Source organism: Lynx canadensis, chromosome D2, assembly GCF_007474595.2.
Source record: "Lynx canadensis isolate LIC74 chromosome D2, mLynCan4.pri.v2, whole genome shotgun sequence".
Lineage (NCBI taxonomy): Eukaryota > Metazoa > Chordata > Mammalia > Carnivora > Felidae > Lynx > Lynx canadensis.
The window spans coordinates 56601338-56617256 of NC_044313.2; the positions used below are offsets into that span (position 1 = coordinate 56601338).

The following is a 15919-nucleotide window of genomic DNA, read 5'->3' on the forward strand; positions in this document are numbered from 1 at the left end:
TTCTCCTAGGTAATAATACACACTGAGGGCCCCGGGGGTCATAATTCGCCAGATGTCTCGATGATTTTTGCCACTGGAGCCACAGAAGGTGCTGCACCAAGTCTTCAGGTGGCCTCCCCTTGCCACCTGACGGCGCATACAAGCTGAGTGACAAAATAGCCTGAAGCTGCTCCAGGGAGGAGAGGAATGCAGGGTAAGGGCCCACGTGCTGGGAGGGAAGGGAGTCCTGGGGCCCCAGCAGGCCCTGCTTTGCCTGGGCCGTGCCTGGGATGTGCCTTAACTGGGGTCTGCCCTGCCACAGGCCGAGTCTGAAGGGAAATGATACAGGTGCTGCCCCACGAGGTCCTGGGGGATGGAGGGGAGGGGGAAGGCCTTCCTTCTGCTGGTCTTTCCTCCTGGGTCACCAACACTTTCAAGGAGGGAGGGTGTGCTCCCGAGTGCAGGATTTCTGAAGCTTTGCCGGGCCATCCCGGCACTCCCTCTTTCTGGGGACACATGCACCCCCCCCAGCACACCGCAGGCAGCACACCAGCCATGGGGGTGGGGCAGGGAGTGGGAGACCAGCAGAGGCCAGGATGAAGGGGACACACACTCAAAGACACAATATCCTACCCTCTGCCCCCTCTTCCCCGGCAAACCTGGGGGCCCTGGCTTCCCTGCTGCTCCTGGGTCTCCCTTTGGGGTAAGAAGAGAAAGTCACTGATAAGAGGATGGGGGTGGTGAGGGGTACGGTGGACAGTGATCATAAACCAGTGTTTCCAGAATACCAGTCCCATAAGATGTTCCTCTTAAAAAAAAGGATGATCTAGTCAAAAGAAAGTTTGGAAAATGCACCAGAAATTACAGTTTTAGAGCTTCCCAACACACATACGGCATCTTAAAGGTTCTGAGAAGGCCTGCAGTAAAGCAACCTGTGAACTATTTTTTACATCTGTATTTCCCAAACATATCTGACCATGGAAGCTTTTTTCATGTTACGTCTCTTACAGTCCCAGACAAGAGAGACAGAGCCCTGCAGGCACAGGGGACAATAGTTACTGCCTGCTGGAGCTGGTGTGTAGGCAAGCTATCCGAGCTTCCCAGACCAGAATGCAGGGAGTGGGAGGCAATCCTGCCCAGCAGGCCCCTCCTGGGGGGGCCGTCCTCCACTCAGCCAGGTCCCCAGCTCCGGGTCAGCCTCAGGGGGACCAGGAGCATAACAACAGCAGCCACTGTCACCTCCACCCCATGCTTGATGCTCCGTGCAGCCCAGAACATTCCCTCTGTATCAGTACCTTGGCTCCTGGGGTCCCCGGCTCACCCTGTGTGGAAAAAAAAAGAAGACTCAGGTAAAGAGATGAGGGAGAGAGAGAGAGAGCGAGCAAGCTAGTGTAGGAGCCATTAAGCAAAGGTACTCATGGGGTAGGTGAAGCATCTGGCCAGCCCACGGCTTTCCTCTGCCTAGGCCTCAGGTCCCAGGCCAAAGGAGGCCTCCCGGACGATTCCGTACCCTTCCCCTCGGTGGGGATGTGGCAATGTGAATGCCAGCGAGGCACCCCAGGTGGAGGGAGGGGAAGGAACGGGCGTTGGCTTTGGACAAGGTGCCCCCTGTGAGTGGACCTGCCGGGAGATCCACACTTGTGCTTCGGGGGTCCGCAACCATCTGCCTACCAACCCAACGGGCGGCTCGGGTGGGGTTCGGGAGAAGGTCTCCTGTTCCCTGCTCTGAAGCTTGGCAAGCACACAGCTGCTGAATTCTGAGGGACGAAGGAAAGCGCTGGGTTCCCTTGCACGCCGGCAGGGGGGTGAGACCTTTAGTTGAGGCTGGTAAACCTTCGCTACTTACTTTGCAAGGCTTAGTTAAGCCTCTCTTGCTCAAGTTGTGCATAAGGGCCTAAATGTGGCCTTAAGAGAAGTGTTTCTGAATCCTGTCTGCCCCCTCCTTGGTCCAGCGGCCACCCCACTGAGTCCCTGAAGGCCCGATTCTGTCTTCCTCTCCCCTTTCCCCCCATCCTGCCCCTCGTGTGTTGAGCGACAACGTTCCACCGACCTTCATCCCCGCCACGGTGATTCCGGGAGCCCCCTGGCAGAGAGAAGAGAAGGCGTGGTGACTTTCCGCAGTTGGGACAGGCACGGAGGGAGCGGCCCGCCTCCCGGCCTCCCCTTGAGGGGGGTGTGGAGCCAGACCACTGGCTTCTGCCCGCTGTCCAGACCCTCAGCAGGGGTGGGTGGCTGAGTGTGGCACAGGGAGAGCAGGCCCCGAGGAAGGAGGAGGCTCTGTGCCGGTGAGCTCCCCAGGCTTCCCAGCCGCCTGCTCAGGGGGCCCAGGGGGGCCCAGATGGGGGTCTCTCTGGGCTGCAATGTGGGGAGGGCTTCCGTGGGACAGGAAAGGAGGAGGAAGAGGAGATGGGAAGGAAGGAGGGTGGAAGGGAGAGCCGCGCGGCAGGGGAGAATGGGACGTGGCTGATTTGACCCCTGAGCCTGCAAGTGGGGTTCTTCTCACAGAGAGCTCTCTGGGCCTGTGCCCTCATGGACTGGGGAGCAACTGGGAGCGAACCCCATTTCCACATCAGCCCAGGACCAACCACTTGGAGGTAAACAGGCTGCCAAAGGCACCCCTCAGTAAATCCCAAGTGGAGATGAGTTTCAGGGAGTCCCTACCCCCCGCGTGGGACTGCAGCCAGGGCTGGGGTGACCCGGGAAGCTTTGTAACGACCCAGAGATGCCCAGGAGGCGGCCTGGCCACATCAGGGCACTGGTGAGTGTCGGCTCACGGGAAGAACAGGCTGGCACAGCAAGGGGAGAGGGCTGGGGAGATATGTACCCGCCTTCACGTCTTCACAGCGGCACATGGGCAGGAGGAGTGGGGCCTCCGAGGTGTCCCAGGGCTTGGGAGAGAGAGCTGGGGCTCAGGCAGGGGCTGCCTGGGATGGGGTGAGGGGCACGTACCTTGGCTCCGTGTTTGCCCGGCATCCCTGGCATGCCTCGTTCTCCCTGAAGGAAGAAACAGAAGAAACGCTGAGGAGAGGGCCTGACTCGCCTGAGGCCCCGGGCCCTTGAAGCATGGCCTGCAAGGATGTCAACGAGGCGTCCATCCTGGTTGGTCTGGAAGCCCGGGACGGCCGTGCAGCTCACGCTGAGCTTGGAGGACCTGCCACCACCGGCGGCCACCACAGGCCACGTGAGCTCACGGAAGGGCCCAAGTCCCAGAGCGCAGATCACGGTGCAGGAAAGGCTCCCAGCGAGACGGGGCTCACCAGCCGAGTCTGAGTCCTGAGGGGGCTGCGGGGGGAGCTATTCAAGATCTGCCACCAGCCAGGGGCCCCGCTGGCTCGGAGCTCAGTGCAGCAGGGCCATGGGTGGAAGGGGTTGCTTGGCCATCACCGGTGTCCCCTCCCTCCAGGTCCCCCCTGGCCCTTCTGGTCCTATTTTCTGGCCACTTCCTCCCGGCCTCCTGGGGTCTAACTCCTCCAGAGGGCATGGCGGAGGGTGGGCCTTGGTTTGGGGGGCGGGGACTGTGGGTGGGGGCAGGGCTGCGCCTGGAACCCATCCAGAGGCCCCGAGGGGGCTGTGGCTTCAGGACACTGTGGGGTTTGCTCTACTATCTCAGCAGCGTCCCGTCTTTCTCCTCAGCTTCTTTGACCTTCCCCGTGAAAATGCCACACCTGTGGGGCCGGGCTGTGAGCTCAGGAAGGACAGGAGGTAGATGGGGCTGGAGATGACAGCCAGCGACAAATGGAGGTCAAGCGGAGACGATGAGTCAAGACTCACCTACTGGGTCAGTGAAGTCGGGGGTGGGGGTGCTCAGGAGAGAAAGGAAGGCAGCTCCTGTCGCCATGAGCTGAACCCGAGATGAAGCCCCGGCCAGGGCTCTGAATGCCGAGCAGTGACAGGTGACAGCCACGAGCCTGCGGCAGCTGCTCGCCTCTGAGCACATCTGAAGGCTTTGGAGGGCAACGCGGGGCCCTGACAGACCCTGTCCCGGCCCAGCCTCCCCACTCGGGTCTCAAGAGCTGTGGCCTTCGGGCCAGGCTGCAGTTCCCACACAGGCTTCCGGGCGAGGGGTGACCTGGCCCCACCCGGCCCCCGTCTTTTCCGTTGCCCTCACCCCGTCTCTGCTATCTTCTGGGAAGTCCTGCCCACCCTTCTGCTCGCCAAAGCTAGAACGTCTTCCAACCTCTGTCCTGCATGACCGGGCCTCCGGCTAAGCTCCCCAGTGCACAGGCTGGACAATAACTCTCCCCACTTCAAAGCAGCCGGCGGGGGTGGGGGGTGGGGGAGCTGGTCACATACCACGTCCTCTGTGAAGGCTTTTGCTATGCGCCATAACCCAGCGCTGGCTCTTCAGCGTGGCAGGGACCACTGTGCATCTGTAATTTGCACGCACGGCCAGTGTCTGCCTGGGATGGTTCACCTCCATCCTCTTTGGCCTAAGTCTCTGTATTCTGCAACAGGCCCGGAATCTTTAGCTCCAAACGCGGGAGCCCTTCCTCACCCTGGCCCACCAGGACCCCTGAGCCACAGGCAAGGTCAGCGGAGCTGTACTCGGGAAGTGAACACAGCAGATGGGTCAGCGCCCCAGGTCTGCCCCAGCCACCGAGTTCCGGGAAATCCCTCTTCCGGGCCATTTACTGTGCCTGCCTTGTGTCTGGCATGGGGCTAAGTGCTTTCCAGCGTCCCTGTATTCAATCTCCAAGACTCTTCTCCGACGTGGGAATTGATGCTATTCCTGTTTCCCAGGTGAGCAAACTGACTCAGAGAGAGAGGCCAGGTATGATCGCCAAGGTCGTGCAGAGCAGGGGTTGGAACACAGGTCTTTTGTCTGCCAAAGCCCAGGTACCCATTTCTCTAAGCCGACCCCAAGCATCAGATGGGCTGATTTTAAAGTCCCTCTCTGCTGGAGGCCCCTCAGGTCTGTGCCTCATAGGGGTGAGTGGGTCAACTCATCGTGGGGCTCATTGGGTAGCTCACTGGGGGGCTGGGTCTTTGACCACAGGCATGGCCCAGAGGGAAGAGCTGGGTAGGGCCCCACCTGCCAGCACAGGTCTGCTCTGTGGCCAGCAGAGGGTGCCACAGGACCTCATCAGAAAACTGGCGCTTGTGACCATGATGGTGTCAGAGCCCGTTCCCCGCGGTAGCGCCAGCTGAGGGCCCCTGTCATCCTTTCCTTCAAAGAACCAGGATCTCCTGCTAACATTCCAACTGGCCCTAAGACACCAGGTGCGGGGAGGCACAGGTGGGAGATCGGCTTGGGTGTCCCTGACTATTCAGCCCTTCTTCCCTTGTCCTTCCCTCGGCCTTTCCTCAATGCCCCCGCCAGCCTCTTCCCACCCCGATCTGGGGAAACCGGCTGGGAGTCAGGAAAGGCTGTGTGACCCTGGGTAAGCCACCTTCCCTCTCTGGGTCCAGGATCCTCACCTGCAACGTGAGTTAGACTGGAGATCTCCCACCCACCCCTGCCCCACCCGCTTTCTCCAATCACCCCCAGCCCTGCCTAGGTGAGGCCTTGAGTGGGGCGAGAGGTCAGAGCTGGGGAGGGGCCGCTGGGTCTGTTGGCATCTCCAGAACGAGGCTGTGGGGGTGGGAGTTTAGCTGTGGGGGGAAAATGCTGGTCTAGGAGGGGTCTCAGTGGGTCTCTGCTTTCCTTCCCTCCTACCCGGGGGCGGGGGGACACCTGCTGATGCTTCAAGAAGGGGGGTGGCGGGTCTGCCCAAACCCCGCCTCTGGGCTTCTGTCTCCAGCCTCAGCAGAAGCAGTGACACCAGCGAGTGAAGGTTTCTGGCTAATTGGGGTTGTCTTCAGCCCGTGCCAGCTCGTATGAAAGGACAAAACCATCCACTCCAGGGAAATCTGGGCCCCTTGGAGCCTAAGGAGGCAGCCCTCCTCGTTAGCGTGGCTGACCTTTGCCCCTTCCCTCCCCTCTGGGTCAAGTCTTTTAATTCTGCAGGCGACCCAGGCTCCCTTGATCCCATTCTCAGGCCTCCCTCACTCCCACCCCTCTGCTGGGCAGGAAGCAGGGGCACCCCCCGCTGACCCCACCCTGCAGGCTCGTTCCACTCTCATCAGGCCGGGTCTACCCCAGCCAGACCTCTGCCCTGGGGACTGGCCTGGCCCTACTCTCGGAAGCACTGATTCCTGGATCTGTGAGGTGAGACAGGGGTGAGTCATTGTCAAGGACTTCAGGGTGGCTGTGGGCAAGGGCACCTGTTTGCAGGGAGTGAGAAGCGAGCTTCTGGGGGCTATCGCTAAAAGGGGGACCACGACACCTTTGTTCCCACAGTTTTTCCCCTCCGTGTGTCTTTGTGGGGGCAGATTTACAAACTCCTTCTTTCCAATTAAAAGTATTCCCCTTCAAAAGGTTTAAGTTTGGAATTGTGCTAAATTTCGATTCACTAACTTACTAGTGTCTTCATCTCGGGTGCGGAGGGAGTCCTCAAAGTGTGTCCAAGTCCAAGATCCCCAATTTAACTCCTCTATATTTGCCTTCTCTTGTCTTCCCAGGGGGCCCCAGGAGCTCCCCCAGCGGGCTTCTGGAGACCCCTGCTGGGCCACCCTGCAGCTGCGGAGGCAGGCACCCCAAGTCTTGCCCCAGGTGCACAAAGCATGGATGGCACAGGCTGCAGTGGGAACAGGCGAGCGACCCCCAGGCCGGGACATCCCACCACTTGGGAGGCTGGCTCTTGACCCAAGAGGCTGTCAAGAACCAATGCCCGATTGCTGGCCGGGAAGGGGTAGATTCCAGTCATTGTGGCTTAGAAAGCTCTGGGTGAGCACAGGTGGGTACAGCAGGGGCTGCCTGCAATGACCTTGAAGGCCTGCCCTAGCCCTGACTTTTATGAGGCCACTGACTCTCCAGGGGGGCCTTGTACAGGAGTGCCTTGTAGCATCAGTAGGGTTTCTTTTCTGGTCCCCACTTCCAGGTGGAGGGACCCATCATTTACTGAGACGACAGGATAAAAGCCGGCTCCTTGGAGCACAAAATGGCCACGCTCCTGTCCCGTGGGAGCAGCCTCTTAATTGGTGATTTACTGCTTGTTGAACAAGCGGGGCAGGGACTTGGCAAGAAGACATAGGCTGGAGGGAGGTGGGGGGCTTCAAGGTCAGCTCCCAGCCAAGCGCAGGTCAGGCCAGAGGAGTGTGGGGTGATGCAGGGACCTCCCTAGCGTGGTGAAGCTCCCTCTGCAGCCGGAGGGCGGGAGGGCCCGGGCAGAGCAGCTCCACACACAGACTCTTTGTTCTCTGCAGGGAGGAGGAAGGCCTGTCTGAGTGTGGGGAGTGGAAGGCTGCAGGGAAGGGAGGAGGTGGGGGTGTGTGGGGGGAGGCCAGCAGGCGGCTCAGGCCTCAGGCCTGGCCCAGGGCCCTTTCCCGGGCTGGGAAAGCTGGGTGAGGAGGGCTAATGTCTCTCTTTCCTCTAAAGGGTTCCTAGGACTCCCTTCCAGGAAAAGGCAGCTCATTTCCTTCTTCGCTGCCCTAGCCAGCTCCAGACAGGAGAGGCCTGGAACCAGGGGGATGCCAGGCCCTCCGGTAATTAGGACCGGCAGGAAGTGATCTTGGGAATTACCGGGGTCAGGCGCCCCATTGAAGGCCAGGGTTTTGGAAGGGCGGCTGGCTTGTAATCTCGATTTGAGATCGGTTGATTTTGTAGTTAGCTCCAAAAAGAAAAGTCAGCTCTAATTAATCTGTGGACTTTGGAGTGTGGGAGAAACAGGGCCCAGAGAGCACAGGCTAGGGGCTGGAGGCCGGCGGGGTGAGACTCCCAGTCCCCGCGAGGCCTCAGATCTGAGGCCTATGTTGGGGATCCCTGATCTGCTTTAACTGAAACAGTCTGGATGTTCCCACTGGGATTTCATGGTTGTGAAAGAAAGTGCTGTCCCCACCCCAGAAGGCTCCTGCAGCCACGGCTGCCCTCGGCATGGAGCCCGGGGCTGCACGTGAGTGCCCTGTGGAGCCTGGGGTTGCTCAGGCCCTCTGAGAGCCACAGGGGTGCGGAGGGGGGGGTCTCAGGCATAGCTGTGGTGGGGCCCTGACACAAGCCGCCTTCTCCTGGTTTTACTGAAGGCCTGGTACCATGCTAACTCCTTGGGGCAATCATTCGGGGGGTGGGGGGAGGAATCAAGGCCAATGGACAAAGTGCTCCACTTCCTGGGCTCTTTGACCGAAATGCACCAAGGCCCCCGAGTTCTGCTGGCAGAGAGCCTGGGAAGCTCGGAGAAAGGCCTGAATCCAGCCACAGCCTTTTCTCATGGGAAGGAGATCAGCCCACCCCCACCCGTCTTCGTTCTGGGGGAGGAGGGCCTACCGGAAATCATGGCCACCCCCCACCCCTGCCCCCCACCGCCCTGCCATAAGGCCCAGGTAGTAAAGTCATTCAGAGCAAGGATGGCAAAGAGGCGGGGGTCAGACAGAACTGGGTTACTACTTCCTGCCTGTGGACCTTCTGGAACTCACCTCTTTGGGCCTCAGTTTGCTCATCTGTAAGTTAGGGTTAAGAATAAAACCTTCCTCACAGGTTGCTATAGGGATCCAGGAACACGATGTATGCAAAGTGCCACGTACGCAGCCTGGCGTGTTGAAAAGACCCGCTAAGGCAGCTTAATGATACTAGCGGTCCTTCTACAGAAATGTGTCCACCCACACGGCCCCCTGCTGTGACTGGCAGATCGGGATGATCACACCCTGTTGGAGAAGGATTGAAGGAGTGTGGGAAGGGCTGGCGTGGCCATACGGCGGGGGCCCAACTTGGACCGGGTAGGAGAGCGTCTGTTCCTCTCGCCCTCACCCCAGCGCCCTAGACATCCCACCTTAGGGCCCAGCTGATGTCCCTTGGGAGCCCCCCAGCCTCCGCATGGAGTGACCGCAGTCGGAAGCTGCTCTAGCAGGGGGCCGTCCCAGCCTGCCTCCCCTGGTCTGAAAACGCACAGCCCCTAGCCTGCGGGGAGGGACTGTGTGCCTCAGTCCTGGTCCTTCATGCAGACCCCAAGGCTTACCGCTGACCGCCCCGCGCCAGTGCACCCCCTGCTGCCGGGTCCGATGGACCAGCTCCGACACGCTTAGAGAGAGGCTCTCACCAGGTTTTGTGATCTACATACCGTCTGACAATACCCGTCGATCCCCTTGAGAGAGAGCCAGGATTGTAATGTTTTCAACACACGTTGCATCGTACGACACATTTAAAGTAGATCGGTGGTCATAAATTTGGATCAAATCGGTACCACATGGGTACACGATAATACTCACAGTGTCTAGGCAGCATGGCTGGTCCCGAGCGGGGTGGGGGCAGCATGGGGCCTGCTGGCACCCTGGGCTTTGATCCTAAGGAGCTAGGGAGGGAGACTGCCTGCTGGCCTGGCTGGACACTGAGAGGGATGCCAGGCCTGGTCCAGCCGCCCAGGGGTGGCGGTGGTGGGCAGAACCGATCATTAGCAAACTCTGCAGGCCACGAAACATCTTTGCTAAGAGTTCAGTTCCACCCATGCTGAAAGAAAGGCTCCCTGCCTGTGTATCAGGTCGCCAGGATGGAGAATTGAAGCAGACGTGGGTCTGTCGGTTACCCCATGGGTTCCCCTTGCACCCGAAACACAGGGGCCGTCCTATGGCCTCTGCCCCGGTATGGTGCTCCCACCGCCAGCGCTCACTCCTCCCTGGGTGCTGGGGTGGGTGCCTGTTACCAGCACCCAGCTGTCTCCTCTGCACGCCCCCTTCCAAGTACAGAGGGGAGGAGAGAGGAAAAGAGAATAGATAAATAGACAAAGAAGGAGTTCAGGGGATAAGCCTCCACATTCCAGGGAAGGCACAGGGAGGACAGTCCATGCACAGCTAGCTTAGCCTAGGCCGACACCCTCTGAGTAGACACTCACTTCTGTGTCTGGGCCAGAAGACTGGCCCCTGGGCTTGGACTCATGAGACCTGGCCTCCGATTCCAGCATGATCTTTCGGTAGCCGTGCAACCTTGGGCAAAGGACTGACTTCTCTGAACTTCTCATCTGTACGCGGGGGGGATACAGAGCTCTAACGGGCCATGGTCGGGACCGGTGGAATAGGGAGCACGTGAACTTTGGCTAAACCAGAGATGGGAAGTCCCTGGGCACCTGTCCCTGGGCACCAGCATCCTTGTCTCGGAGCTCCGACGGGAAGCAAACTTTTGCCTGAATATGGTGGTCACTGGCTCGAGACACCCACGGCCCCAGTGGGTCTGGGGCAGTGGGATGGGCACTTGTAGCCTCTTGAGAGTCCCTTGACACCTGGCCCTGAGCTGAGGCTATTCCCTCCTCAGAAAAATAGACCCCCAAGCTCCTTTCTGGATGAGCCAGATTTCCAGTGGGCCCGCGGATGCAGATGCCTGCCGTGGCACACGGTTTCCCCGCCGCTGGCATCGCGGTGACTCTGGGGGAACTTCTGGCTGCCTGCACGGAACCAGGAGGCAGCAAATTTTGTAAGCCTGTGTGTGTGGATGGAAGCAACCGCAGAGGCTGTAATTTCCACTTCCTGACACAACACAAATTTCTCAGTTTGTGCAGAACTAATTAAAGGTCTCTCAGGTCTTGCCATTTTGGCCCCCTGCCCCCCCCCCAAGCTCCCATAAAACAGTGCGGTGATGGCAGCCGCCCGATTATAGAGTGTGAGGAATGTGCTTCTCCAGAGCAATCTTTCCCGTTCCCAAGTCCCTCCCCCTTCTCGTTCTCCCTCTCCTTCCTGCGTCCTTCCTTCTCCTGGAGCTGGGTCTAGAGGGCTACATGAGGCTCCTTGTGGCAGGTGGTACCACGGGAAGGACCCAGGCCTGGGCTGGAGTTCCTGCTCTGTCCCTGAGGAGCCATGACACTTTGGGCAAGCCTCAGTGTCATTTGTTAAACAGGAGAGTAGCACCGGCCTCAGGGTGCCTGGGCGGCTCAGCCGGTTAAGTGTCCGACTTCGGCTCAGGTCACCATCTCACGGTTCATGAGTTCGAGCTCCGCGTCAGGCTCGCTGCTGTCAGCCCAGAGCCCGTTTCAGATCCTGTCTCCCTCTCTCTCTGCCCCTCCCCTGCTCTCTCTCTCTCTCAAAAATAAACATTTAAAAAAAAGAAAAAAAGAATAGTACCAGCCTCGCAGCGTGGTTTTAGGATTAGAAATAACGCAGGTCACATTGAAGGACAGCCTGGGCACATGGTAGGCATTCAGTAAGTGGTGACTATTATTAACATTATTTGTAAGTTATTATCGTTATTGTAATGACTGCCCCTGGGCCTTTGCTCAACTTGTCTCCCTGTCTAAAGTGCCATGTCCCTTCAGATCTGCTGGTTGAAGGATCACCGTGGTGGATTAAAAACGGCCATGGATGCTTTGCTATTCCTTCCACAAGAAGTGGAGGCGGTGTGTCCTCCAGCACCCCACTGATGCGTGTGACTTAGCCACGTGACTTCCTCTGACCAATAGGATAACAGAAAGTGTGATGCCTTGACCGCTTTGGAAAAGCTCTTGTGCTCTCAATATTTGCGGGTTTGAACACTGCCCTGGGCCTGCCATGCTGTAAGAAAACCTGTGTAGCCTGCCGATGGCTGAAACGCCACACGGGGGAGAACAGAGACACCCAGACCACGGCCAGCACCAACCCCCAAACGTGTGGATGAGACCGTCTTGGCCTCTCTGGCCTTTCCACCCATCATCTAACGCAACGGCCCGAGCGAGCCCAGAGGAGACCAGCAGAACTCCCAGATGGCCGATCCACAGAACCAGAGTGAGAAATAAATTACCACTTGAAACCAGGACGTTTGGGACGGTTTGCTACACAGCTACGGACAACCGATACGCCCACCCATTCACCAAGATTGAGCTCACAGGCTGTTTTCTCCCCGAAGGCTTCCCAAACTCCTCCCAGCCTGGGATGAATCTCTCTACCCCACTACCCATATTCACACAGTGCTTTGTGATGGTAGCTTAGCACAACCTGCCTTCACCAGGATTATTTGTACAGGAATCTCTGTCTCTCTGGACTGCAAGTTGCCAGAGAGCGGGGTTGGGACCCCACCTCCATATTCCCCACCATGCTCAGCCTGGAGCTCTGCCCAGGGCGGGCCCTGGTAATCTGTTCCCATTTACCAGGCCCTCAGGGGGCCAGTGAGAACCTGACTGCCTTGGTACAGATACAGGGCCCCAGTTGGTGGTAGGGGACCCACCTGAGTCTGAGGTCTGGCTGGGCCACTCATCACCTAAGGTCTTGCCCCTCTGAGACTCCTCCTCCCCTCAGTGGAGACGCAAACTCCTGTCCAGCCAACCTCACAAGTGTGAGGCTCACACTGGGCAAGCGTGTGTGCAAACACGCATGGGCACAAGTCCTGATCCCGCATGCGTCATGGTGAAGACCCACTTGGGTTACTGGGGGGGGGCGGGAGGTAAGATCCTTCCTTCCCCCTCCCGCTCCTCCTTACCTTTCGGCCGTGGTAACCCTGGATTCCTGGGTCTCCCTGGGGGAACAAAGAGAAGACCGTTAGTGGGACTTGCCCAAATTCTGGCTCACGCTGTCGCCCTCACAGTGCCCTTCCTCTTCTCAACGACTGTGAATCCTCCCGCCTTCCAGCCAACCCTGGATCAATAGCTCTGCTTCGTCTGAAACACACGTGCGACGTGGTTGGGCACGGTCAGTGCTTTGCGACTTCTTGTCCCCAGAGCCCCGGGGTCCCCAGCTTCAGAGGGAGAGTCTGTTTGACACTTTGGGCCTCCACACAAGGTCTCACTAGAAACCCGATGACCCTGCAGGTCCCTTCCGATTCTGACTCCAGGTGAATCGCTCTTTTATTGGGACATTGTGACAGTGCCCCGGGCATCAACCTGGAGTTTCCAGCCAGACTCTAAGCTCCTCGGAGGGTGGGGCCGCGGCTCCCATACTCGTCATCGTGCCTGCACACAAAAGTGTGCAATGCCTAGGGGACCCAGGCAATTCCCAAGAGGGGAGTGGCGCTTTGGGAGCGAGCCAGGCGTGATCCGTCCCTCACTGAGGTCCCTCTCAGCTCCTTACTCAGCAGCCTTAGGCGCTGAGTCTCCCCCCGCAGACAGCGCTCCTACCCATTCAGTGCGTCACCCCAAAGGGCCCTCACCTTTGGTCCTGGAGGCCCAGGTAAGCCCTGTGGAGGCAAGAGCAGGGTGAGTGGAGATGGGCTCTGCAGGGAGACAGTGCAGGTTAGGCGTGTGCGCGTTGGAGGCCGGGCCAGAGGAGGGCCCGAGCAGCGATAATGAGTTCTGGATGTGCTAGGGAGCGGGTCTAGAAGATCCTGGACCGGTATCTGAAACCTGCCGAGGGCACACGGGGACGACAGGCTCGAGGGCCTCTTTGGTGCCATGTGGGCACCGTGGGCATCTCTGCTGGGCCCGCCCACTGGAAAATAGGCATCCTGCTAATTTGACAGTGTGGTTTGGTCCAGGTCCCCGCCCACCCGCCTCCTAATTGGGACCCCTCCCTGGGAAGCCGACCTTGCCCAACAGAGCCTTGGTTTTGCCTTTCTTTGGCCCTGTCAGCCTCCTGAAGAGCCTTCTGTCTCCTTCTGCCCCAGGGCGCTGTGACCACGGCAGTCAGCCGTGGGGAGGTGGTGTGGGCCCAGGGCCTGCGGGAGCCCAAGGGAGAGGCAAAGGAAGGCTGTGGCTCCACTGTGGTCTGGGGCATAGGTGTGGGCAGCAAACGTGGGCTGAAGAAAACCAAAATGCCCAAATCTGGTCTGTTTCAATTGGTTTCAAAACATGCTTCCTGGTTTTTCTTCTTTATAAACAACTTAACAAAGAAAACCATCTGGCTTGGGTCCAGTGAGTAGGAACCCAATACGTTTGGGGGGGCAGGGGGATAGGGGTCCTCAAAGAAGTGGATTTTGAGTACTTTGTTGGTTTTCTTGGCTGGGTTGGGTTCAGGTCCCTAAATTTCACTTCCTTTCAGGTTTTCCATTTTCCCATCTCCAAACCCATAGAAGTGAGACTAATATTTCTCCCTGGGGTCCAAAACAGAAATATTTAAAATCTATTGTGGAGGTCAAGCTGGGCGGGAGAGCTGGCAAGCTAGGTTTCCACATTGCTGAGGTGCCAAGCTGGGTGCCCTGGGCGGCCAGGGCTGTTGCCCGGCATTGGTAGCAACCTCAGCTACACCGGACCTCGGCATCGGTGGCAAGAGCAGCTGAGGGGCCCAGGTTTGTGGCCGAGTGACCTGGAAAGTAGCTGTTGTCATCGAGGACTATTTGGCAGGGACATCGCTGACCTAGCAATTCCCCACCTCTGGGAATCTGTTGCAGCGAAAGAATCAGAGATGCACACACACATTTATGGTCAAGGCTATATATTACAGAAGGAACTCATTAACTATTTGTAAATAGGCCCAGCAGCAGCCCTAAGATCCACATCACGGGGGACTTCGGCCATAGGAAAGGGAGTGGTTTATGATATTAAGTAAAAAACATAAGAGGACACAAACCGTTATATTATTCAGCACACTTGCGGACCTGGAAAATGCGTGAGTGCCGCTACGTCTAAGGAGAAAAATGGAAGGGCCCTCCGAAATGTTAATAACGGGCAACTCTATGCATAGGGCAAAATAGACGCTTTAAAACACTTTGTCCGTCTTCGAAATTTTTCTCAATGAATGTATGATGCTTTTGTCATAAGAAGGATAAAGGTTTCTTTCAATCATGTGAATAAACCATGTTGAACAGATGTTGCCTTTAACCCTGCCCCTTCAGAAACATATGGCCTTAGTCTTACCTCGAAGACTGAGAGGACCCATTTTCTGCAAAGAAGTCCAGGTTATTCTGCCCTGGTTCTCTGTTGCATTAAATAGGCCAGGAGAGCGGGGTCTTGGCCAAGGCTTGGAAACCTTGGTGGCTTGACCTACTGCCTGAGCGTGGTTTGGTCTGGAGGGGGTACCTGTTGACCTCCCTTGGCTACAGCAGGGATCCAATCCTCAAGCTTGATTCAGGGTCCCCCTGGCTTACCAGACATCCAGATTGGCTGGAAGGCGGCCCAGGGGTGCAAAACCCACATACAGCAGCAAAGGCATATTCATTAGGGTGCCGGGTGGTCAGATGGCCCTTAGCTGCCTTCTTCAGAACCCACTGCCCCCAACTCAGGTTTTTCTAAGCCCAGGGGTCAGGGGACAGCCTTCAAAGGTGGCCCTGGGAACTTTCTTTCCAAGCTGGTCTCTGCCGAGGCTGGGAAAGGGGCAACCTCTTACTGATTTCCTGCCTGGAAGGCAATGACTGGAATTGAGGCCTGGCCCCAGGAGCTGGGTTTTCAGAACCAGAGTTCAACAGTTGAGTTGGGCAGGGATGGGTAGCTTCTTGCGTGACCCGCCTACGTCCAATGGCCTTGCCAAGGTGTTTCTGCCTGTTAGGCGGGGACCCAGATCCTTGTCAGTTATGCAAAGTTGGGATGCTTCCAGAGAATTCTTGGGACAAACCTTGGGAGAGGAGGTGGTAGAGAGAGGAAGGAGATACTTACGGGTGGCCCCATGGGCCCTGGCAGTCCCGGGGGCCCCAGAGGTCCGCTCGGTCCAGGGGGGCCTGGTGGCCCCGGTGGTCCTTGGATACCGGCCTGGCCCTGTTCACCCTGAGATTGGTGGAAATGAGAGTTAGAGGGAGACCCTCAGGGCTGGGGAACGGCTCCCGCCCCAGTGCCATGCACCCGGTGAGGGCCCTATCGTGGGTTCTGGTGGGAAGGCGGTGGGGCGTGACAGTGATGATGCCGTGGTGGTGACTGCATGCAGGGACCAGTGGCAGCAAGGAGACGGCCAAGACATTCGGCTCCCAAGAGGAGGGGTCCAGAGAGGATCTGCCACACGAGCGGCTGGCCCCTGAGCAGGAGCCCTGCCGGGACCAGAGGCAGAGGAGTGAGCGAGAAGACCCCACCTGACCTCGAGCATATTTCCGGCCTGGTCAGATGGCCGGGGTCCAGCCCAGGTGGTCCTCAGCCTGGCCTGCCTCGGCTCCTCCCTC

The 15919-nt window shown here is 58.3% G+C and overlaps 1 protein-coding gene across 1 annotated transcript in view; it reads right to left on the reverse strand.

Annotated features, from left to right (window-relative positions):
* Positions 1–15919, reverse strand: part of COL13A1 (collagen type XIII alpha 1 chain) — a 147210-nt gene that overhangs the window by 36744 nt on the left and 94547 nt on the right. Inside the window, exons 16-21 of the mRNA XM_030335305.1 lie at positions 15426–15533; positions 13049–13075; positions 12383–12418; positions 2929–2973; positions 2030–2062; positions 1275–1301 (exon numbers count right to left, since the gene is read on the reverse strand). Coding sequence (XP_030191165.1) covers positions 1275–1301; positions 2030–2062; positions 2929–2973; positions 12383–12418; positions 13049–13075; positions 15426–15533 — 276 coding nt within the window. The remainder of the gene's footprint in view (positions 1–1274; positions 1302–2029; positions 2063–2928; positions 2974–12382; positions 12419–13048; positions 13076–15425; positions 15534–15919) is intronic.